Here is a 24,996-nt window from a genome sequence, read left to right on the forward strand (position 1 = left end):
GGAGAACCTGGAGACGGCTCAGGTTCTTTTCCAAGGTTCCCAAGTAGAGAAGATTGCCGTAATCCATCTTTGACGTGACTAGTGCATGCACCAGAGTTTGGCGGGCTCTGATAGGTAAGAATTTTAATACCTTCCTGAGACTTTTAAGGGTCCCAAAACATGATCCAACCACCTGATTGATCTGAGGACCGAAGGCAAGGTCAGAATCAAACCAAATGCCCAGGTTCTTTGCTTTCTGGCAAGGGGCAGGTAGTGGGCCCAAGCACGGTGGCCACCACGCCGACGTCCACGCTGATTGGCCTCCCCCCACTACCAGTACCTCGGTCTTGCCTCCGTTGAGTTTGAGGCAATTGGCGGACATCCAGGCCGCGAGATCTTGCATGCAAGCTCTGAAGATGTCCGCCGAGGGACCGGGGGTACGTGATAGGGAGATGACCAACTGCGTGTCGTCGGCATATGATACCATTTGGAGGCCGTAGCTCTCTACCAAGGTAGCAATCGGGGCGACATAAAGATTAAAAAGAGTAGGGCTCAGGGCCGAGCCCTGCGGCACCCCCTGATCCAGAGAGATGCGCTCAGAGTAATGGTCACCCTGCCTCACTTGGAAACCCCGGCCTGTAAGAAATGAATAAATCCACTTCAATGCTGCCCCTCTCACCCCGCCTTTGCTCAGACACTGTAGCAAGATGGAATGTGCTACAGTGTCGAACGCGGCGCTGAGGTCCAGGAGGATTAAGGCCATGGTTTGTCCCTCATCAGCACCTTGCCTGAGGGTTTCGGTAGCCCTAAGAAGGGCAGACTCCGTAGAGTGACGCGGCCGAAACCCGAATTGCGTAGGGTGAAGGAGGTTACTTTCTTCCACAAATTTCATTAGCTGCTTATTTGCCACTTTCTCCGCGATCTTAGAAAAATAAGGCAGCAAGGAGATGGGACGAAGATTCTCTAGCTTCTCGGCGCTAATGTTGGGCTTCTTACGTAAGGGGAGCACCACAGCCTGTTTCCAGTCCTCTGGTATGGAACTGGATGAAAAGGAGATGTCTAGCAGATGTCTGATATAGGGTTCTAATGTTTCCAGACTGTCTCCCAGCCTCTTTGGAGAGGCGGGATCCCGAGGAGAGCCAGATTTAACAGATCTGCAAATCCCAACTAAATCCACCGGTGGAGGGGTGGTAAAATTAAGTAGTAGATTGTGATCGGCTTCATCACTCAATAAGTCTGCTGACATTTCCGCTGCAGGAGGTATAAGGGGAAAAGCGGAGTAAATCTTGGAGACTTTATCTCCGAAGTAGTTCGCAATGCGATTACATGCTGCTACTGAGTGGTCATCCTCTAAGGTAGAGGTTTTAGGGGTAGCCAGGGTTTTATATATGCTGAACAGTTCCCTGGACGAGTTCTCTGCCTCGTGGATTCTGTCAGCATAGTATGTGGCCTTCTCTATCCGTATCTTGTTGTGATAGGCACGTCTCTTAACGAGATAGGCCTCCTTCATCCGGTCGTCGTATGCCACTCTCCACTGCCTTTCTGCACGTTTACAGTCCCTTTTGGCACAGCGCAGCACCTCGCCAAACCAGGGGGCCGTTCTTTGTCTCTGTGCCCCTTTGGTTGGACGTCCCAGCGGGGCTGTGCAGTCCAAAGCAGCAGTAATACGGTCGTTAAGCAACCTATTCGCTGTATTCACATCATTGCCTCCTGGAGGACCTTCCGCCGTGAGGGCCGTATTAAAGTTTTGTAGGGAAAATCTTGCCCACCTACGCCGAGGATAATTGAGAGGGGTGGGGGCGCTGGCTTTATATTTGGGCAGGAAGATGGCAAATGGGACCAAAAAATGGTCTGTCCAAGGCAGGGGCACTGGAGGAGCAACTGAAACATCCTCCCAGTTTGCAATATAGGATCAAGCAGATGCCCGCGATTATGTGTGGGAAGCAGCCCCTTTAGTTCCAGCTGTAGGGTGTGAAGTTCATCCCGGAACTCCACCGCTCCTTTATCTGCTGGGTCGTCAAGATGTGTGTTTAGGTCTCCTAACAATAGAAACTTATCCCTCCTGATCGCTGATTCAGTCACACACTCTAAAAGATTCCCTTTGAATCTGGACATAGGTCCTGGAGGGCGATAGACTAGCAGACCCTTGATCGTCGTGCTCCCATCAATGTTTATGCTAAAGATACCTGCCTCGCAACCTGCTAGGTTGACTCGTTCGAGTTTGCAGGCCCATTGCTGTTTAAAGGCAATCGCAATTCCTCCTCCTCTGCCTAAGGGTCTGTCCAGGCGCACCATTTGATAGTCATCTGGTAGAGCCTGGACCACATCAGGATCAGAGTTGGCCTCTAGCCAGGTTTCCGTGATAAACAACAGATCGAGATGTTTATCAATAAGAAGGTCATATACATCATGTCTATGGCAGCTAAGCGATCTGGCATTGATCAGGCCGCAGGACAACAGAGAGGCGCTAGCCCTGGAGTTAGCGAGCATAGTGCTAAAACAAAATTGGCAGTGTTTACATCCTTCGGTCTCCCCCACCCTTATGCTATGGAGGCCCGGGGTACATGTGAACGAGGAGAAACTTACTAAATCGCTCTTGCTCCAGGTAATTCTGCCATCGGGGACAGGGGGTGTGGCCCTAGGCCGTGTCCGGGCGCAGACGGGCTTGGCTTTGGCGCGGTTTCGGCGCGCATCCGGCGCGCCCGCTGCGCCAGCCCGCTGCGCCGTCTGGCCGTGTGACACATTATATAGGGTGTGAGGAGGGCGGGAGTCCGGCGCGACTAGAGCGCAGCCCCCAGCCACACCTAAAATGGTGCCTGCCGCCACCAGCACCTGATCAAACAACACGGCTGGGCGAGGCAGGGAAAGAGAATATAGTCGTGAGAAGAAGTGTCAGTGTGCCTCAGTAAATTCCCAGTTAAAATTCATTAATTAGAAGCCCCCCAGTAAAATTGATAAAAACGATCTATTTGGCTGTTAAAATACAGAATCACAAATGTAAAATGCAGCAAATCAGTTCTGGTACAAAAACGCTCGCAGCCCTAGTGTCTCTCACTAGGGAGAGCACAAGAAAGGCAGCGAGGGCTTTACAGAGCAGCCCTAAGTAGCCTGGGAGGGCGGGAGTCCGGCGCGACTAGAGCGCAGCCCCCAGCCACACCTAAAATGGCGCCTGCCGCCACCGGCACCTGATCAAACAACATGGCTGGGCGAGGCAGGGAAAGAGAATATAGTCGTGAGAAGAAGTGTCAGTGTGCCTCAGTAAATTCCCAGTTAAAATTCATTAATTAGAAGCCCCCCAGTAAAATTGATAAAAACGATCTATTTGGCTGTTAAAATACAGAATCACAAATGTAAAATGCAGCAAATCAGTTCTGGTACAAAAACGCTCGCAGCCCTAGTGTCTCTCACTAGGGAGAGCACAAGAAAGGCAGTGAGGGCTTTACAGAGCAGCCCTAAGTAGCCTGGGAGGGCGGGAGTCCGGCGCGACTAGAGCGCAGCCCCCAGCCACACCTAAAATGGCGCCTGCCGCCACCAGCACCTGATCAAACAACACGGCTGGGCGAGGCAGGGAAAGAGAATATAGTCGTGAGAAGAAGTGTCAGTGTGCCTCAGTAAATTCCCAGTTAAAATTCATTAATTAGAAGCCCCCCAGTAAAATTGATAAAAACGATCTATTTGGCTGTTAAAATACAGAATCACAAATGTAAAATTCAGCAAATCAGTTCTGGTACAAAAACGCTCGCAGCCCTAGTGTCTCTCACTAGGGAGAGCACAAGAAAGGCAGCGAGGGCTTTACAGAGCAGCCCTAAGTAGCCTGGGTGGGCGGGAGTCCGGCGCGACTAGAGCGCAGCCCCCAGCCACACCTAAAATGGCGCCTGCCGCCACCAGCACCTGATCAAACAACACGGCTGGGCGAGGCAGGGAAAGAGAATATAGTCGTGAGAAGAAGTGTCAGTGTGCCTCAGTAAATTCCCAGTTAAAATGCATTAATTAGAAGCCCCCCAGTAAAATTGATAAAAACGATCTATTTGGCTGTTAAAATACAGTTATTGGGTGCTCTGTTCTTATTTTGCTGTCTAGAAGGGGGTGACAATGGAAGCATTATCCAGTAGCTTCTTGACATGCATTGATGTATATTTGACACTAAGAGAAGCAAAAGCTTTTGAAGCACATTGAGATTTTTAAATCATTTTTGAATAACTGATGAAAATGATTGAGGTACTTACCAAATTTTAATTTGTATTTCTATTAGTAGACGATACACTAAACCCGGCAGAAGATGTCCATCTATAGATTCGCACATACATTAATGTTAGCGTAGGGAAATTATTTTTTGTACTTTTAGGACTTTGTGTTACCTTTTTATAATTCTTACATTGTTCTTTTCTGCTTTTGTGCAGGTTCTTAAAGAAACACTACGAATATACCCAACAGCTCCTGGTACCTCACGCTTGGTGGAAGAGGACACAGTCATTGAAGGAATCAAAATTCCAGCTGAGACTGTATTAATTGTAAGTTCAATAGCTAATTTGGCCAGAATGATCATGATTAAGGGGATGTTAAATGGTATACGACTGGGCAGCAATTAGATGTACAAAGCATAGCACAATACATTATTGATGTCAAAAGAGAAGGGTGCATGGTCTACCAAGGTAAGGCTTTTATTACTGAGAGAGATAATTCATGTAGAGACTTCACACTGCCCCTCCTTAAGCACACTCAACTTGCCATAGCATTGCTCATCAATGGCTTGAAGAAATCTGATCAAATCACCCCCAACAGGATGGAATGCCAATGGCTCCCCTAGCTGGCCCAAAACGTCTTCAAAATATGGTGCATCATAGAGTGCCATCACGACTAGCACTCCTCCATACCTTTTTGTTATATGCATTTTATTTTCATTTTCTTATACCTTAAAAAAAAATATGGGAGTTCACATTAAGAACAACACTTTCTGTGTATCGACAGTATTACAATACGTTGTGATATTGTACCAAAAGATATATTATAAATATGGAGCTCAGCTGTGAATCACATCCAGGAGTGTTGAGGTTAAACCCCCTTCTCCATGCAGCCTCCAATATTGCACCCACTGTCCCTATATTTTCTGGAGCTTTGTGCGGCAACCTCTGGTTTTTATGTCAGCATTTCCATGAATATGAAAGTGTCCATACCAACTGCCCACTTGATGGTGCCACCCCTGCCTACCTGGCTGTCAGGCTTATCACCCCTGGAATGTCTTGTCATACCTATATCCAGGACACTCATTAGACTGGAGATGAAGAAGGAAAAGAAACAAGGCAACATGCCTTCTCAATCTGTGTACCAGGGTCTGAAATTACACCCCTGTACTCATCAGGACTTTCCCCAAACTGCTCCACTGTAGGGAAGGGATGGCAACTCACTTCCTAAAGAACACTACACTGTGCTGGAGTAACTTCTGCTCTTCAAAACCAACTACCCCTCCAATCACTTGTTAACTGTATCTTCCCATTTGACCCTCTACAGAGCTCTGCTGTCTTTTGGCTTAGTTCATGCTATCCCTGAACTCCCTTAAAACTATTCTTCAATGACCTACTGTTTATTTTAGAATATCGACACTCAGGTCCAGTATTTTTCCTACTAATACTGAGCAACCTTTGACGTGCTTAGACCCAGCTCCTTTTTTGAGTTAAATTTGTAAGGGCTCAAGAACATGGTAGTTGTCCAAGATTGTATCTGTTCTGAAACAGATGTTGCTTGAATATGAATATATCTTGATAAAACAAAGACACGAGGCATTTGGCAAGACAGGAACAGTTGATTTGATCAAACACTATGACCAGGAGCACAGTTACAGGGTCAGGGTCTCATACAATTGTTTTTGGGGTCTTTTAATACATTTCTCGAAGCATCATAAAACAATTCATGGCTCTTAGTTTGGGAGCGAAATGTGGGCCTAGTCATAAAGCCATAAATTCATCCCACCCGTGCGTGGACACAATGAAGGCCTGCGGATATCGTGTCCAGATGTCTGGCATGGGGAGCACATGATCACTGCATGTGTTGTGTTTGCTGTGTTCTGATTGACTGACAGTGCCTAACTTCATGTGGCATCTAACGTTATGGTGTTTTGGGAACGTGCTCCCCTCCTGCCATGTGCATTTTGTTGGGGTTAATCTCCCAGGACCATTGTGGTGTCGCTGCCTATCTGTGGGACTAATCTGGGTTTTTCCTGTTCTCACATTTGTCCTGCTAGTTACGTGCCACCCCAACTGTGATTCTATCAATCAGTGACCTCAGGCGTATGAAGCTGGGCCAGCATGAGCATATATTTCTCCTTAGGGGTTGATGGAGAGGTCATGTTGGGAGAATTTGACAACAGTGATTTGATTTTGTTTTAAAAAAAATACATGTATCATTGCGTACACCAACATCAATATTAACATTCCCCCCTTAGTTGAATTTTCAATGACATTACCCCATACTTCATGACAGTCATGTTATTATGGGTTTTTTGGTGTTTTAACTATTACTACTTCCCTAGTCAATTGCAGTCTACCCAATTTGAGGACTGAGTTTTTACAGCAGGAAAACCCCACTTGTAGGAAACCACACAAAAACAGTACAAAAGTGAGACTTGGCAGCAGTGACGTGCACAGTCCTGCCAGCCACCGGGGGAGCTAGGAAAGGCTGCGGATGTATCAGTCCTGCTCAGGGATACCTCCCTTCTTGTGCAGGTTGGTTTGTACACAGTTCAGTGCTTGGATGGCAAGAGTCAGATCCCCATTATTCATGTTGTTGCCTGGGATGTATGTGCGACAGGACACACCGATCTTGGCACATATCCCTCCTTCTTTTGCGGTCAAGTACCACACATGCCGATGTTGCATCACCATGAGGCAGTTAGCTCTAAGTTCCTCGTTAATTGCATTAAGGCCGAGCTCAGTACTGTTCAGCATTTTCAACATCTCCTATCTGGTCATTTGCAACCAGCGAGAGTTTGCTTTAGTCTGTACTGTGAAGAAGGGTATGGACCCTGACACGTTGACTGGTGTGTCAGAAAACAGTCTGAATTCTTCCAGAATGTCCTTGAACTGAGCCCAGCCAAAATAATCAGCAGTTCTTCTTTCTTAAGCCTGATGCAATGAAGTTATTTCCTTCTGTAGCAGATGTTGGTACGACTTTGCCAGATCTTCTCCAGGAATGACCAGGGTAGGGGAGTGTATGGTGACCAGGGAGTACAGGTCTCACCATCCGGGGACAAGCTGGATGTAGGAAAATTCATTACATTGCCAGTAGGTATCCATCAGTGTGGAGGTGCCAATTGCATGTCTGGTATGTGCAGTATTGCACCACAGTTCTCATTAGTGCAGAGTGGAATTGTTCGTTCACCTCAGAAACACAAGGAACACAGTGTACGTTTTCATACAATTAGGGGTTGCCCCTTCCCTTCCAACTATGTATACACATCTGCCTCTGTGTCCTATTTTTCCTGATAGGGGTTATCTATGCTGGTATTTAACTCTCCCCTATTAGACCAGAGCCGGACTGGCTGTAGCGGGCAACGGGCATTTCCCCAGTGGGCCAGAAGGGTGCAAGCACGTTTTGGACAGGGGAGGTAGTTTTTGTAACTTGGGGCCAATTTTAATCAGTCCCTTGTCACAAAAGCGCAGCAACAGTGTTTTGGCTGACCGCCCCCTGCCTCCCCCCCTGCCTCCCTGTCTCATTTTCCTTCATGTCAACGTCCATTTGTTATTAAAGAAGACTGCACCAGACACACTAAGGGCCACCCTGGTAACACAGGTGGAAGTGGGAGCGGAACTGTTTGTGCACCGGTACGGTAGCTTTGCTACCTTCAAGAATTTTTTTTCTGGAAAGTCTAGGGGCCAAACAGTATCCTCCCCGCCTGTGCATCCTATCTAGCTCTGTTTGAATCTCACTAGGATTGGTGAAGAGGTATAGTGCTGTAGTGTTGGTCTCGTAACAGGTTACGTTCACTACTGCTCTATGGGGTTCTATTCAGTTGGGTTGTATCTTGGCCTAATCCTACATAGGTACAGGTGGAAAAGGCATTTCGTTTTTTGGGGGCTATCTCTTGGGACAAGTAAAGCCTGTCTGTGCCTACTGCATGTGGTATCAGTGAACAGACATAGCACAACCTAGCTGATGTTAGATCACTCATGGTGGTCATGGGCTGATACCATGTGTTGTGTAAGTGTGCTCTGTGTAGTGCGTGTGGAATATTAGTGTTGTGTTCAGTGTAATATTAAGTAACATGGGAGAGGTCCAAACGCAAGCGCTGTGCAAATGTCAAGGTGAACTTCATTTGACTAGGCAGATCTTTGGCAACTTAGGGATGCAGCCACACCCACAGTAAATATAGGGTATACAATTTTACAAAAATACATAACTTGTGAAACATTGCAGATCTTGGGGATGGTCCAGGAAAGAAGTCTGTGGTCCTATGGTGATTGGTAGATTTATTTAGTTTGGAGAAGTTTAAAACAGTTCAATGTAAATGTTTGGTAAAAGTTTGAAATCTTGGACTTGCACTCTTGGGTCTTTATTAGGATAATGGGAGTGATTGCTGGAGAAATGGTGGGCCGCTATAAAGGTGGTGCACTTTCATGGCTCGATTTCTAGACCTGTTGGATAAGAGCTGTTGCGTGTTAGAGAACATTTGTTACCTTATGTATCATTATCAATCATTCTTGAGGACTCCTGTGCCTTTCTTTTTTAGGGGTGTGCTTTTACGTTCATACGTCTTATTTTTGGAAGGGCAACAGAAGGTTGCCCTTGATCACGGTGTCTACTTTTTTGGCGACAATGGGTGTTTATTCATGGGTCGCCTGAATTAATGCTTATGGGTCATTGGCTCCCCCTTCACCATTATAGGAATAGATATATTTTGTTAAGAGGTGGTTTTCGTGAGTCTTTAACTAACAATTTAGGGATGTTGCTGGATGTTAAATATCCTCTCTTCCCTAGTGAGGGGCACATTAGAGTGTGTATGCTCGGGTAGTTGCCGTGGTACTAGATCACTATACTCTCGAGGGTTACTTGTGGACTCGTTAGGTGGGCTTGGGAAGTGTCAAGTGTTTGCCGTAGGTATGTGCGCTATATGCACCATATATCTTGAGGTTGGGGGCTGGAGTGTGGCATTGATCTCAGTTTGCAGACTGCAGTATACCATACTGCTTGCCCATGCCATTTTGGTAGGCCTAGTTTTTGCCCCCCCAATGTACAGCCACCTCTGTCTTCCCAAGCATTAGGGCAATTGCTACGAGCCTACGGTAACAAAGCTTAATACAGTTGACCAATGCCAGCAGTCCCAATCGCGGCGAGGGAATGAGAGGGGCATCAATGATTCTCGCTATTATTTGAAATATCTCTATACAGTATGGTAGTATTTGAGGACAAGACCAGGCCATATGGGCAAAGACGGCATCTTGCATGTTGCATTTGGGGCAGTTAGATGACTTGGAAGGGTCACATCTGGCAAGTTGTCAGGGATTGATGTATATCCTATAGATACCTTTAAAGTGAAGGAACTCGTGAAGCAGGAGAAGCGCTTGCTGTGTTCCCTACGCTACTGGAGTAGCTTGTATCCTGTGCTCTTGCCGCTTTTAACTCTATTAAGGACCTCGTTGCTTCTGTGGCCGCAGAGGAGGGAGAGGCGCCGGCCCCGGGACTGCGAGGACCAGCATTCACCACCTACAGCTGGTCCTCTTCCCGTGAGTGCCGCGCCCCCTCCCAGTGCCACGCCCTGCTGATTTTCGATAACTACTCGCGGCCCCCGCTCCGCGGGAGCCGCTCGTGAAGCAGGAGAAGCGCTTGCTGTGTTCCCTACGCTACTGGAGTAGCTTGTATCCTGTGCTCTTGCCGCTTTTAACTCTATTAAGGACCTCGTTGCTTCTGTGGCCGCAGAGGAGGGAGAGGCGCCGGCCCCGGGACTGCGAGGACCAGCATTCACCACCTACAGCTGGTCCTCTTCCCGTGAGTGCCGCGCCCCCTCCCAGTGCCACGCCCTGCTGATTTTCGATAACTACTCGCGGCCCCCGCTCCGCGGGAGCCGCTCGTGAAGCAGGAGAAGCGCTTGCTGTGTTCCCTACGCTACTGGAGTAGCTTGTATCCTGTGCTCTTGCCGCTTTTAACTCTATTAAGGACCTCGTTGCTTCTGTGGCCGCAGAGGAGGGAGAGGCGCCGGCCCCGGGACTGCGAGGACCAGCATTCACCACCTACAGCTGGTCCTCTTCCCGTGAGTGCCGCGCCCCCTCCCAGTGCCACGCCCTGCTGATTTTCGATAACTACTCGCGGCCCCCGCTCCGCGGGTGCCGCTCGTGAAGCAGGAGAAGCGCTTGCTGTGTTCCCTACGCTACTGGAGTAGCTTGTATCCTGTGCTCTTGCCGCTTTTAACTCTATTAAGGACCTCGTTGCTTCTGTGGCCGCAGAGGAGGGAGAGGCGCCGGCCCCGGGACTGCGAGGACCAGCATTCACCACCTACAGCTGGTCCTCTTCCCGTGAGTGCCGCGCCCCCTCCCAGTGCCACGCCCTCCCTACCCGCTCAGTAATATAACTCCCACTTCTCACGCGCATCGCGGGACGCGCGCGGGTCGTAGCCCGGGGCGAAGCCCGGGCAAAGGGCGGGCCGTCTGAGGCCGTCCGAGGACGGACCAGGACGGGACGGGCCACCCCACTAACCTCCTGCTCCTGGTAAGCTTGATCGTCAATATACCTGTTGCCCCATCAGTGTAACATACTCACTCTAATTTAACGAGTGACTTGAAATAAATATTAATAATAGAAATAGCGGTAGCTAAAGTCATGGGTATAAAAAAATTACGATCTAGGACTATATTTATGAAACGTATGGGTACGGAGGATGCTGTTCGTAAATCAACCGATAAGTCGATACAACAAGGTCGCATCACAAGGACCCCGGCGATCACTGAATACTTCTCTTCTTTGACATCTAAAGAAGAAATTGAAATCGACAAGAAATTACTCCTGGAAGAAGAAATATTAAACTCACTATTGGGTATAGAGTCAGAAGCACAAGTATTATCCAAACTTGGCCCAGCTCCAATACTGAATTTAAGTGACACTGTCTTTGACATACTGCAAAAGCCCGTTAATAATTCCAACAACTTACAAACCCAGGGACATGAGGAAAATCACTTAATATCGTCAACTCCAAAAAAATGCCCAGGAAATACTTGCGATCTAGAAGATCTTTGTGCAAATAATTCTAAGATAATACAAAACCAACAAGAGACAAAAATATCTAATAGTTGCCTTTTGCAAGAAAACTTAACGAATCCACAAATTCACGTATCGTCGATAGATCCTTTTCTCATAAATACCAATTACACAGCTAATATAGCTACACCAATGTCAAAAGCTTTGATTTCCCTACATGATATACTAGAGTCGGTTCTTTCCTTTCTAGGGAACATACTAGAAAACTCCGACCAAACACTGGAGGTACAAATCGGAATCCTTAAGCATTTGGTTGAGGAAAAAAAGAAACGGAAAGAACCCCATGAACTAGGGGAAAACCTAATGAAGTATAAGGTTAATGATCAAAGGAATTTTATAAGCCACAAAAATGTTGCCAAAGATCTAGGAAAAAACGACTGTGGCACACAAACATCAGTAATCCCGAAACAAAAAAAGGACAAGTTAATACGACAACATGAAACACCGATATTCTCCCTGAAAAGACTCTTCAAAGAAAAATCTATTAAAGATAAACATTATCCAATGTTCACAAAGTTAACGAATTTGGATACACCGAAGGAAGAAGACATGGGTGAATCTAGCAAAAAAGCTACTTCAAATTCAAATAAAATGTCGGGAAAGGGAAAAGTAGGAAAAACAAATAAATCTATAAATACTGATAGAGCAGAAGGAAAAAGGAAAAGGAAAAGGAAGAGACCAATAAGACGTATACATAGGAAAAATAATTGCAAGCTAAAATTCCAAAAGTTTATAACTCCTAACAATAACCAAGAAGCACCAGAAGTTGAACCACCTAAGTCTGGAGCCATGGTTAATATGGAAACTAGTCCAAAAAAAAGAGAAGAAAAATTGAAATATCTAGATCCTGCTGCTAAGGCCTTTGTCCCGCATAATGTCCCTGAAACATCACAACTCCAAAATATGTTCAAAAATGAGAACAAAGGAGAAAATCAACAAGGAGCAGGAACACCATACTCTAGAACACTTCAATTGGAAGAACTCTTCCCAACGGATTTATCACCATTAAATAGAGGAAGAATTATTAATCTACTACATCATATTAAACCCCTGAAATCGATGACTAGCAATGAGATCGATTTAGTAACCTTTCCACAAAAAGATAACAACAAAATAGCTACAGTAACCTTCTGGTCAAATGTTATACCTGGAATCATAATTAGTGAAAAGGAAACACTACATAAACATGGTTACGACGTCTATCCAAAAAGGAATCTTAAAGATAATAGGCTTCCTCCTGGTTATGACGATCAAATATGGAAAATCTCCAACTCGTACCCCAAAAATTCATTGGGAGAAACATATGTGACCCAAGTAACGCATTCAGGAACCAAATATTCTGGGAAAAACTTTTTGAAGGTAAAACTAGAAAATGGCGAAAGGTTAGTTTGGCAACAAGATATAAAGGGAAAGGAATATAGAGAAAGTACTGAATCTTGGTCATGGGTATCTGAGAATTTGAACAGTAACAAATGTACATCATACTTGGGACAACATGTTTAGCAATGGTCTTAAAATTCTATCATGGAATATAGCGGGGGTAACTAAGATCAAACTAACTGAAGCTGTAAGCAACCTCCCGGACCTCATAATGCTACAGGAAACCTGGGAAACACAATCGTTTTCGCAAAATAGTTATTATGTATACGATATCCCCGCTATAGCATCCACTCGTGGCCACGCAAAGGGTGGCCTGGCCATATTACTGAAAGAGGATTATATGTGGGCCCAGGAAATCATCCAGACCAATTCACAAAATCTGCAATGCCTAAAAATCCATCTAAAAACAAATGAGGAAGCAACGAAACAATCATTTCTGCTATTTAATATATACGCCCCTCCGGGCAAGAACTATGATAATATCTTTTTAGTAATCATGGAATCTATCACCCAAATTATCGAAGATCAATTATGCATTCCATATTTATTAGCAGGTGACTTAAATGGCAAAATCTCGAATGCAGAAATTGGAAAATGGATGTTACTTTATGATGACATTCTTGCTGAGTCTTTAGTCCCACAATTCCCAAAGGGATCAAAATGTGATAAAAGAGGAAAGTTATTATTATCAACACTTCCTACAATAAGAGGTGTAATTCTGAATGGAAATATAGAAGGAGATATTCCCGCTTCAAAAACCAGACAGGGCAATGGAAATCCATCTATTATTGACTATATTATTTGTGATATGAATTTAAAAGAGAGTGTTACCCACCTAAAAATTCAGTCAAGCAAAGAGAGCGACCATGCTTTGCTAATCTTAAAAACAGAATGGAGGACTCAAGCAGCTACCAGTAGGCAGCTAACATTCTATAGAAGCACTGTTGTGGTAAATAGTGCCCAAAGAAGAATCTTTTGGAGCTCGAAAGTATTGGACAGAATATCGAGGTTGATCGAACAGAAAGATCTCCTAACAGAAATTACCTTGGATGATCCAATAGAAGATTTCGAGTTCATTACCAATAAGCTAAAAAATCTATTAATGGACAAACTGCAATGCGCTCCTAAAGGTGTGAATAATGAGATTAAAAACCGCAATAAAAATAATACACAAAATACCCAATTAAATATAATTAAGAAAGAGTTGAACAGATTAGTACGTTCTCAATATTTGAACAACTCTATGTCAACTAAGAAGGAAATAAATAAACTAAAAAATAAACTTAGAAGGAAAAAGCAAAAAATAAAGAACGAAAATCAAGACAGGAATTGGGTGGATATTCAAGAAGCGGCAAAAGACATGAATTCCCGGAAGTACTGGTCACTTGTAGCAAAACTAACTGGTACAAAAAAAAAGTTACAAGCAATACCCGTTACTCCAAAGGACTGGGAATCCTACTTAATGGACTTATATAAAGCAAACCAGGGTAACTTTGAGGGGAAAAGCACAGAACAAGGTAGTGATGACGTTGACCCATATGTATATAGAGTCACAACGATCTCAGTGGAACGGAATATAAGAAAAGCTAGGAAAACAGCAGCTTCTGGACCAGACCAGCTCCCAATAAAGATCTATCAGGCAAATATAATGGAGTGGAGTAAATTGTTAGCAAATCTATTCAATCATATTTTTAACACTGGACAGATTCCTATATCCTGGCAGGGAAGTACCACCATTCCAATATACAAAAAGGGAAGCAGGACAACCGCAGAAAACTATCGCCAAATTGCTTTAATGGATGCTGCTGGAAAAATATTCGCAGCGGAGGTACTACAAAGATTAAAAGAATGGGCTTTCTCATCAAAAAAAATTCCTATGTTTCAAGCTGGCTTTCGGCCAAAACATTCAGTAACGGACAACATCGCTATAATACAAACAATAATAGATAAATATGTAACTGGTAAATCCCAGGCGGTATATGCGGTGTTCGTAGATTACTCAACGGCATTCGATCGAGTAGATCGCCCTACTCTATGGTTTAAACTTAAGGAACTTGGCATCCCAGACTTACTGCTCCGAACAATAGTGAACCTCCACACTGATACATGGAGTCAGGTCCAAATGGGAGGCGAACAAGGATTAACAGAAAGGATAAAAACATCTAACGGCCTAAAGCAAGGATGTCTCTTAGCCCCATTATTATTTTCCCTATACCTCAGCGATTTACCTAAACAATTATTTCAAGGTTCAAATCTGTCCCCTAAAATTGCTAAACAAAATATACAAGTGCTACTATATGCCGATGATATCGTGATGCTCGATCTTACTCCTTATGGTCTGCAACAATCTTTGGACATCCTTCATGACTACTCTAAAACTAACTTCTTAGTTCCCAATTTAAACAAAACAAAAATTGTGGTTTTCTCAAAGAAGAAATCTATTGTCAAATATAGATGGAGTATAGGTGGAAAGGAGATAGAAACAGTCAACGAATATCCATACTTAGGCAGGATCCTCACAAAAAATAACTCTAATCAAAGTCATATAGAAAATCTGAAGAGGAAGTCTGAGGTGCATACTGAGGCCCTCCTAAGGCTATACCGGACAACTGGGAATCGGCATTTCTCTTCTTTAATAAAAATATATAAAACAAAAATTCCTCCTGTTTTGTCATACGCAACAGAATACATTCCAATGGCACAGTGGTCCTATATGGATCGTAAGGAGGGAAAAATTTTAAAAAGGATAATGAAAGTTTCCGACTCTACACCAGTTCAAGCATTACGTATGGAACTTTCGATCACGAGCTCATATGCCACGGCGGTAGCAAATGTAATAAGATGGAGTTACAATCTACTCCATGCAAAAGAAGGGACATTAAGATATCTGCTGGGCCAGGAAATGTTGGAGGACGCATCGAAAAATCAAACATTTTTAAAAAATATGAAAATTATTTTTCAAATGGCAGAGATTACCCCGGAAATGCTAAAAGGTTGGTCAAATGCTCAAATGAAACTTTTTTTAAAATGCTTTACTCCGAAGCTAAGCTATCAACTAGACTACCAACATTGTAAAAAACTGTCTATGTACAAATCTTTTGTAAACTCCCTGGAATATAAACAAAAACGACCATATATTGGGTTTTCATTGCCACACGGCCCAAGGAGGACGATTACTTTGTTAAGACTGGGTATTTTACCCATATTATCTTATACCGTAAAATGGCAGCCAGGGGGATCCACGATTTGTCCTTTGTGTGAGGGGGGAGACCAAACCTTAGAGCATCTGTTGTATGTATGCCCCAGTTCAATGGTAACTACTGCTCGGAAAAGATACCTCGCTCCCATCTATCGATCTTGTAGAATTACTCGAGTGAGTGAATTAATGGATCTGTGTAAACAGCCTCCAAATGAACTTGTTTGCTATAACTTTTATAAATTTCTTAAATCTTTTTTAAAATTATATTGATTGATATGTGAAGTTATGTTTTACTTTTCTTTTGAATGTTGTAAATGTATATTTGTGGTCCTCTGATGAGTACCTTTACAAATAAAAACTTTGACTTGACTTGACTTGTGAAGGAACTTATGTCTATGATTCGATAATATTTTCAGGATTTGCTCAAGACAGAATGCCCATTCCTTATCTGTCAGGAAAGGCCCCAGATCTTCCTCCCAGCACTGTTGGACCCCTCTGTGCCGTACCTTTTTGAGTGTCATACAGGCTTAATATAGCTTAGGAACCAGGTGTGTTCCTTCTTTATCTGTAATAAGCAAAGTGAGAGGGGTAAAGCCTGCATAAGGGGAGGGAAAAGTAGTGATGCTGGAGCAAAGTTTCCCCAGGAGTCTAGCAACTATGAAATTGTCCATATAAGTCATCCCTGGGAGTTCCGCTAAGTCCGACAGTGTCCGTGCCCGGTCCTCGGGAAAGAGAGAGCCAAAAGTATCCACACCTAGCTTAGCAAGGGTATTCTGTACCAACTTTTCATTGGTAAGTGGGAGGAACAGATTATTTGGCAGGGGAATAGCCGACGAGTAAAGAGGGCCATCAACCAACATGGTATTGAGTTTACACCAGGCCCAGCAGGTGGTAGAAAGGGGTTGAATGTCGTGTGGGTCTAGTGGTACGCCCTTAGGGAGTAAAGTTTCCAATGGTGTTGGGAATGCTATTTCCCGTTCGGGTTTTGTGTAAGGTATTCAGACGTCCGGATGGAACCAGTGATATGCATATTGGGCCTATGCCACCAAAAATAAAGTTGATGATCCGGGACCGTGAACCCGCCCCGGTTATACCGGAGTTTCAGAGTATCCCAGGAGACTCTCGACCTGCGACTGGCCCAAACTAGTTTTATAAGCAGTCCCCGCAGTTGATTGAAAATTTGTTGGAAGATGGAATGGTTATAGTGCGGAACAGGTAAAGGAAACGGGGCAGTACTTTAATTTTAATTAGCGCTATGCGACCTGCCATAGATAGGGACAGCTGTATCAACCTCTCTACCTGTGATGCCAGCTGTTCAACTGCAGACTTTAGTTTAAGCGTATGACTTGACCTTTATCTCTGTGGAGGTGTACCCTGAGATATTTAGTTGTATCTACGGCCACTGGCAATGGATAGTCGATCTTGTCTGCTAAGGCTGCTTCTGTGATGGGAAACAGAACCGACTTGCCCCAGTTTATCTTTAGGCCCGAAATGGTCCCAAATTGTCCCATCTCCTCCACCGGGGGGTTTGTAAATTATCTTTGGGATGTCTAACGAAAAGCAGGATGTTGTCCGCATACATGGACATTAGTAGGGGGCCGTCAGGAAACTAAGCCCGGGAACATGTGCTTTTCCTGCATATGGTGGATCAGAGGGTCCAGTGCTATTATAAATAATAATGGAGATAGCGGACATCCTTGTCGCGCTCCATGCATGATCAGAATGGGAGGGGACAGAGAACCATTTACTCAGAGTCGGGCTGTTGAAGATGAGTAGAGCAGTGTAATCAATGCTATAAAATTAAAAGGAAGACCCAATTTGCGCAGTGTGGCCATGAGAAAAGGCTACTCGAGTGAGTCAAAGGCCTTTTTCACGTCTAATAAAGCTGCAGGGGTAGTGAGTTCTATGCAGTTGATAACAGAAAAGATTGTTCTCAGATTGAGGGCTGTGGAGAGGTGTGGAATAAAACCCAACTGTACTGGGGAGAGTATTTATTCCAGCAACAGTGATAATCTAGTAGATAGCATTTTGGCAAGGATGCTACTGTCGAAATGTATGAGGGAGATGGGGCGATAGGAAGAGCAGCTTGTGGGTTTTTTACCTGGCTTGAGAGATGGCTGCCTATCTCATAGAGGAAGGGAGGGCGCTGGTTTCCTGGGCCTCTGCATAGACTTCCAGAAGTTGTGGCGCTAAATTCTCCTTGAAGGCTTTATAAAAGACCCCGTTAGTCCATCGAGTCCCGGTGCATAAGAACCCTTGAGGGCGTCAATAGCAAGCGTAACTTCCCCACCGTGAGGGGGTCTGCCAGGAAGTCAGCCTGACCCTTTGTAAGCCAGACCATGGCAACCTCTTCCAGGTATTTTAGGTGTTGGAAGAAGTCCTTGGGGAGTGTGGTAGAGTAGAGGGAGCAGTAATATGTCACTAGTTCTGCTAATATGTGTCATCTGTTGCTACCGTACCGTCGTCTAGTATGATTGTCGCTATGTGTTCAGCACCCCTGGAAGAGCACACCAGGTGCGCTAGTGTCTTCCCGGGCCACTCTCCCTCCCCGTATCTACGATCTGTCTGGTACTTCCCAAGCAGGGACGCCTCTCTGTCAGCATGTTCGTTAAACTCTAAGATGAGTGCGCTTTGTTTATTCTGCGTTTGTGGGTCTGGTGAGGACGCATCTAACAGCGTTAACTCAGCTTCCACTCTAGCAAGGCTGCCCCGGATCGCCCGCAACACCCCAGCCAGTTTGGATATAACAACACCCCGAATATATGCCTTAAAGTCATCCCATAGCATGGAATAGCGATCTATCGTATCTGTATTGAGGCGCAAATATTCAGTAATGGCTTCTTGGACCTCCGATTAAAAGACCTCGTTTAGTAATGCAGATGCGGGAAATGACCATCTGCGTTCCCACCCGGCGGAGTGTGGAATGCGCAGGTGAATAAGTACCGGTGAGTGATCCGATAGAGTATGCGGCAGTGTGTCCACCCCCTTGACCCATTGACAACCCATTGCGTCAGTTAGGAGATAATCTATACTAGTTTGTGTGGAGTAGGGTGCAGAGTGAAAGGTGTACCTGGGGGGCCATGGGATGGTGCCTGCACCATAGGTCTCGCAGGTCCAAGGACTGTATGAGGTCCTTCATCACGCCACATGACCGTGTATTGGAGGTGGCAAGTGGGTTAGAGGAGTCAAACGTTTGGTCAAGCCACAGGCTCATGTCGCCCTAAGAAGATTGTATCATAGTCATAACGATTTAGCAGGGTAAGTAGTTTCTCAAACAAATTGGGGTCGTCCACATTAGGGGCATATATATTTAGGGAAAGGACCGACTGGCCCAGGAGTGTACCCATCACCAATAAGTAGCGTCCCTGTTTATCAAATATGTTATCTATATGCATAAACCGAAGGGAGTGGTGGATAATGAGACCGACCCCCCGAGAGTAGGTGTTATAGCTTGCGAAGAACCGGTGGGGTCCCCAGGAGGATGCAAAGGGAGGGGTCCCCTGTATGGGATGGTGGGTTTCCTGCAGAAAGGCTATTTTGACCTTGTGTCTTCTGAGATATACTAATACCAATTTACATTTTCTCAGATTATTAAGCCCCCCGTACATTCCACGTGATAATATTAACATCTACCAATGTAGCTACAGCCATACCCAGCGATAAAGGATCATATACCTGCTTAGCCATATTGCATAACTCCAGCCAGGAGTTATTAACAAAAAGAACCAACAGAGGGACAAATATGAGGGGGAGATATACATATTGCCGGCATGATAACTAAAAATACAACACATTACACACATATTGCAAAAACCACCCACCTCCCACACCTGGGCTCAAAGGCCCCAAGAATTCTCCCCTAGTATCCCGAAAAAGGGGGAATAGAAATAACCCAGAATTAGAATCGGAGTCATCCTAATGGGGTGGGCAACGCCTCGGACACACGATACCCATATCAGACACTATGTAGTTTTAGCATTATAAAAAACTTTTGAAACAGCCTAACATTTTATCCCCCGAAAAAAAAGGAAGTCTGCAATGGGGGAAGAAATTTCACTGATATAGAAAAAATAAAATGACTAGGTCAACATATTGTTACTGATGATAGAGTTCTGGGTTTTCAGCTCGCATCAATGAGGTCAGCGCTGGAGGTCATTTGGTTTTCTGGGGAAGAGTGTCCAGAAGATTGTGCAGGATTTCACTGAACTGATCCCTGTCGTTGTTTACAGAAGGCGAGGGTGTGGGTAGCGTTTTCAAAGAAGCGGGCCTTACCCTCCACCATGACTCTTAATTTTGCTGGATAGAGCATTGTGTATTAGAGACCCAGGGCACGGAGTTGTCGTTTAGCTTCTTGGAATTTCTGCAGGGCCTCCTGCACTGCGTTGGTGTGATCTGGATAAAAGGGGAGCACAGTCCCCTGATACTGCATGGAGGATTTTTCCTGGGCCAACGGGAGGACCGTGCCCTGGTCCCTATATTTAAGCAGGCGAGCTACAATAGAGTAAGGAGGACCCCCAGTGGGAGGCCGCGGCCCAAGGGATCAGTGCGCCCGTTCCACCACAAAGTTTTTAGAGAGGTTCTCGGCGCCATGCAGTTTAGTCAACAGGGTTTCAAGAAAATGTTCCGGGTGGCCCATGTTTGTGGATTCCGCCAGGCCAATATGCAAATATTATTTCTGCTGGACCTGGTCACAAGGTCCTCATTCTTGATCGCTACCGTTTTCAATGGTTTTTCCACCCGTTCAAGCCTGCGTGTCACATCTACAGACCGGTCTTTTTGAGTAGATATTCTGTGTTCAGCCTCATTCAGTCGAGTGGTATGTACCTCTTGTCTTTCTCCCATCCTATCGAGCCTAGAAGATAGCTTGTCAAGCCATGCGTCAGTGCCACAAAACCCTGCCCGGAGCTCTGCCATTATGGTGGCCACCCCATCCATGGGTTGCAGAGGCCCTGTACGTTCCGGGCCTTCCTCCCTTTCGTGGTCGCGGTACAGACGCTTTGTGTTCTCGACTTTGTTGAAGCTGATCTTGCGGTGTTTCAGGTCTCCCCAACCCATCTTTGCAGGGAAGTAATTTCGGGAGTTGCAGTACCGAGAGGGACTCTATTGAAGTGCAGGAATGTGCCAGAATGAGGCCACCGGCAATGCGGCGTGTCTCCCGGGTTCAGTTTACTCTCTTATCCTTGTCCCCAGGGGTGCAACAGGTAATGCAGGACCACGTGCCATGCCTCCAGTAAACCTTCTCTCGTAACGGCGGCCCCTGTGAGGTGGTAGTTCTCCTTGTACTACGACTTCAATGACTTATTGTAAGGAACCGGAGCAGACCGACTTGTTTATGAAGGGGGGACTTCCACTCTAGCGTTTGAGCCTTTCCAGGCCTCCGGGGAGCGCAAAATGGGGGTAATCCGTCCCTGATGTCTCTCGTGTACCTCTCAGATTCCCTCTAGGCACTTGAGCGGGGCGAGGTTAGGAGAGGTGCGGGTGATGTCTTAGGGTGCTATTTCAGATGTAATATGAGGGTGGAGGGGGTGTAGATGGGTGCCCCAAGAGCTCCACCAACGGTGACTCCAGACCTCTCCTGCAGTTTCAGGGCCCAAAGTCGGGTGCCACCGAGCTCACTTCTCCGGTAGCGATTCTTGACACCAAACAGCAGTCAAGGGGAGTGGGGGCCCGATGGATCGCTGAAGGAGCGAGGGGGCCAGAGACCAGTACAGGCCCATCGCAGCAATGGCACCCGCACCAGGGGAGGCCGGCGGCGGCGGCCAGGCCCAGTCCTCCGTTCCCCCCTCCCCACTCACCCGATCTCGAGCTCCACAGGGCCTGGGGGTCCGTTCTTTTACCTGTGCGGGGTCCGGCTTTTCGGATTTCAGGGCCAAGTGTTCCCGTCAAGTTGGTGGGTCCAAGCGGAGTTCTGCAAATCCGACCTCAGGCTCACCCGAGGACCCTGTCTACCCGGGGCCGCCGAAGTAGGCTGGGCCTCCACCGCTTACCGCTCAGTGTTGATTTTTTCTCGCCGTCTACCGGTGCAGCTCGGCCCCCGTGTTCAGCCTACGGTGTCAGAGGTGGCCAGGATATGCTCCAGGGGGCTCCCGCAGCGTTTTAATGTGTGCCGGATGCAAATTCTGGCTGTTTCAGCGTAGTTTGGGCATCAGGCGCCAGAGCTTCAGCGCTGAGTGGCCATAGCGGTTGTTAGCTTGTCCACGCCCCCTTGATCCGGATATTGGAACCCGTTCCAATTGGACTTGGATGGCAGTACCGGGGTGCCTGCTTTTATGCACTGAATAGGCATCCAGTGCTGACCTCCCTGCCACCTCGTCAGACTGCCCTCCCCCAGGGTGTAGCCAGCCAACCCAGCCTTGGGGGATAAGCAGCAGAGTGGGGCCTAGCCTCCTGTGTGCACCCGAATGGCCGACTCTAGTGCGGTTTCCCGATCGACACAACGTAGCAGCCCTGAGTTTCCCAAACGCAAGTAAAAGACTTGGAATTCCTAATGTTATCTTACTTGTCTTTATTTTAAAAGTTGTACTGAGGTGCGATTCTGTAAAGGCATTGCCTCACCAGACAGTTACCCCTCTCTGCTGATGTCCTTGTTGGGCTGAGGTCCCCGTCTGTTGCTTCTGTTGTCACAAGTTTGACCAACCACCTGTTACCTGCTGCGGTGGTGCAATTGCTGTCTGATATCCCTGCGGCTGGCTGTATGGTGCATTCAGGTTACTTTGGGCTTGGTTTGGAGGATGAGGATTCTGAGAGGACTGACCCAGATTTATCGATCTCTGCTCGTGATAAGCTTCTAAGCGGCATCGGTCAGCTATGTGGCCCATTTGGTGGCAATAATAATATTCTCTGAGGTCCTGTTGCTGCTAACCTCCCTGAGCTCTGCCGTTGTACCTGGGTTGAAACCCTCTGGGGTTTTGCGGGGGAGCCTCCTTTAACAGAAGTGCCATTTGTACACTAGCAGCCAACGCGGCCCCCTCGAGGGCGGTCTTTTTCAATTTGTGTTAGACCAATTTGGTTGTGTCTCTCTGGGATTTCTCCTTCTTTTACCTGTCCTTTTCCTCTTTCTTTTTGTAATAATGTAACATGCGGGCCTGTATTTTCCACCACAGTTTGGTGTCTAACTCTGCTATGCTGACCAATTCATTGTATTTTGGTGGGCAGCCCCTTTTTGGGGATATTGAATAAAAATTAAACCTGGGGACCCGTATCGGTCCATGGCTGGCCTGTCTCTTACCCCCATTGTTCCCTCATTCTGTCTAGAAAGTATGTGATGGTCTTGCCAGACTTCATAGTTTCTGCTATCAACCCTCCTACATCTGGGCGATCAGGGAATAGTTCAGTCAGGGACACCAATATTTGGTGTCTGTAGGAATTGAATGCAGCCCTGTCATGCTCAGGGTTTGTAAGTGTGAATGCTGGGATGCGGGTTCAGGCGAACAACATGTTGGTCTGCTCTCTAGTGAGACTGCTTAGGAGACGTTTGACATTGCCTATTGCTAGGTTTATCCCCACGATGTTCTTCTTGAAACATGAGACCCACTTCCCCACCCCATCCAACAATGGCAGCAGTTTGGTTCTGAGCCCTTCCTTATCCATCTGGGCCCAAGGATCATAGATGGTCCCTGACATGCACTTCTGCAGCAGTGGGCACATTTTGGCTTGGGGCAGCACTGCAGGTTTCTCTCTAGTGTAGTGCTCCCGGTTCATTAGGCAATCCTGCATGTAGGGAAAGTTCCACTTGGGATCTCCCCCTCCATGCCGGATACAGTCCCCCACAATGGCAAAGTCCTCAGGTTTGAATAATTCCTACTTCGGCCAGGGTCTGTCATACTGGTCCTTCCTTTCGGTCCAGTGGCCTAACAGGTGGCAAAATGGTTGCGCGAAGGTCTTGCGTTCCTCTCTAGTCGATATCTCTCTTGGGGTTGGTTTGTCTACACCGCACGTTCGGGCGGAGCAGCGGACATCTTCATCGCTTCTCTCCTCGTGCGCATGTAAAGGTGCCATGTTGCTTCTCCTATGTCTTAATTGAAGCAGTTCCAGGCTACCTTGATTCCTGATCAGTTGGTAGGTCCCTCTCCTATGCTGATAATCTGGTGAGGCTCTGGCCCCAGGCAGAAGCCTTCATCCTAGTTCTGCCTTGGACTCCTATCTGGATGATGTTCTACACCTACCCTCGCCCTCCTCAGGTGGAGGGCGCACTGCTCTGTTCACTTGTCCAGTTCCCAGGGTGAGAGCTCTCTCTCTCCATTCTTAATTCACGCCTCTCCTCTAAATCCGAGCAGGGTTGTCTCCTTTGCTTTGAGGTAGGTGCCATTTTTCTGGGTAGGAGTTTGCTCTCGTACTCACTTTCTGTTGTCCCTTGGGCTACCTGAGCATACCCTGCAGCTCCCCTCTTATCATCTGATCCCAAAGAACTGGGGCCCCTCTCTTCACCCTCACTGGTTGTATTGCTGTCCAATACTGCTATGAATCTTTGGTCACCCAAGTGCATTCACCCGGACGAGCGGGAGTGCAGATTCTGCATGTCTGGGGTTTGATGGGTCGAGCATGACAGACACTGGGTTGAGCTTCAGGGAGCTATAGCACTGGACTAGGGTGGTGCTGGGATTGCCTGGACCTGGTGGCCTGTTGGCCTCCCTCATCTAGATCTAGTAGTTTGTTGCTCGGTGGGGGGGCCCCCGGCTTCCTTGACTTGTGGATTGGTATAACCTAATGCAGGAATGGCAGGCATCGGAGAGAGCACCTCCATTCCTACATACGGTAAGAGGGAGGCACAGATGCCTTGCTTGCAGAGTTCAAGGAAATGATTGTAAGTCTGTGCCTCCTCAAAGATGGCCCATAGTTCTAGGGCCGCCTCTCTCCATGTCTTCTTTTGTCATACATATTTTATGTGTGTTCACGTGTGTTCGATTATGTTGGTGTTGAAGATTCCCCTCTCTGTCCAGGGGATCGCGTCTACCTTGGTGTTTGTGTGCCACTCATGGCAATACTTGCTAGGTTTTTTGATCTGTGTGGGGCACCTAGTTTGCATGTGCTTTAGTGACAACACCATGGTAGCTAGGAACTTTTTGAGGGACTGATACGCTCTAGCTTCTCTAGATCAATTTATATTTGAATCTACTCTATTGGTGAAATAAATATATGGGGATAACTGGTTGTAAATACTTCTACGAGCAAATGCTCCAAGATAGACATTAAATAGC

The 24,996-nt window shown here is 46.4% G+C and overlaps 1 protein-coding gene across 2 annotated transcripts in view; it reads left to right on the top strand.

The window, feature by feature from the left end:
- LOC144781359 (cholesterol 24-hydroxylase-like) overlaps positions 1–24,996 on the top strand; it is a 345,923-nt gene that overhangs the window by 275,930 nt on the left and 44,997 nt on the right. For both annotated transcript variants that reach the window (XM_078660148.1, XM_078660147.1), the window contains exon 12: positions 4,380–4,490. In XM_078660148.1, coding sequence (XP_078516274.1) covers positions 4,380–4,490 — 111 coding nt within the window. The remainder of the gene's footprint in view (positions 1–4,379; positions 4,491–24,996) is intronic.

The sequence above is a fragment of the Lissotriton helveticus genome, chromosome 9, assembly GCF_964261635.1.
Source record: "Lissotriton helveticus chromosome 9, aLisHel1.1, whole genome shotgun sequence".
Lineage (NCBI taxonomy): Eukaryota > Metazoa > Chordata > Amphibia > Caudata > Salamandridae > Lissotriton > Lissotriton helveticus.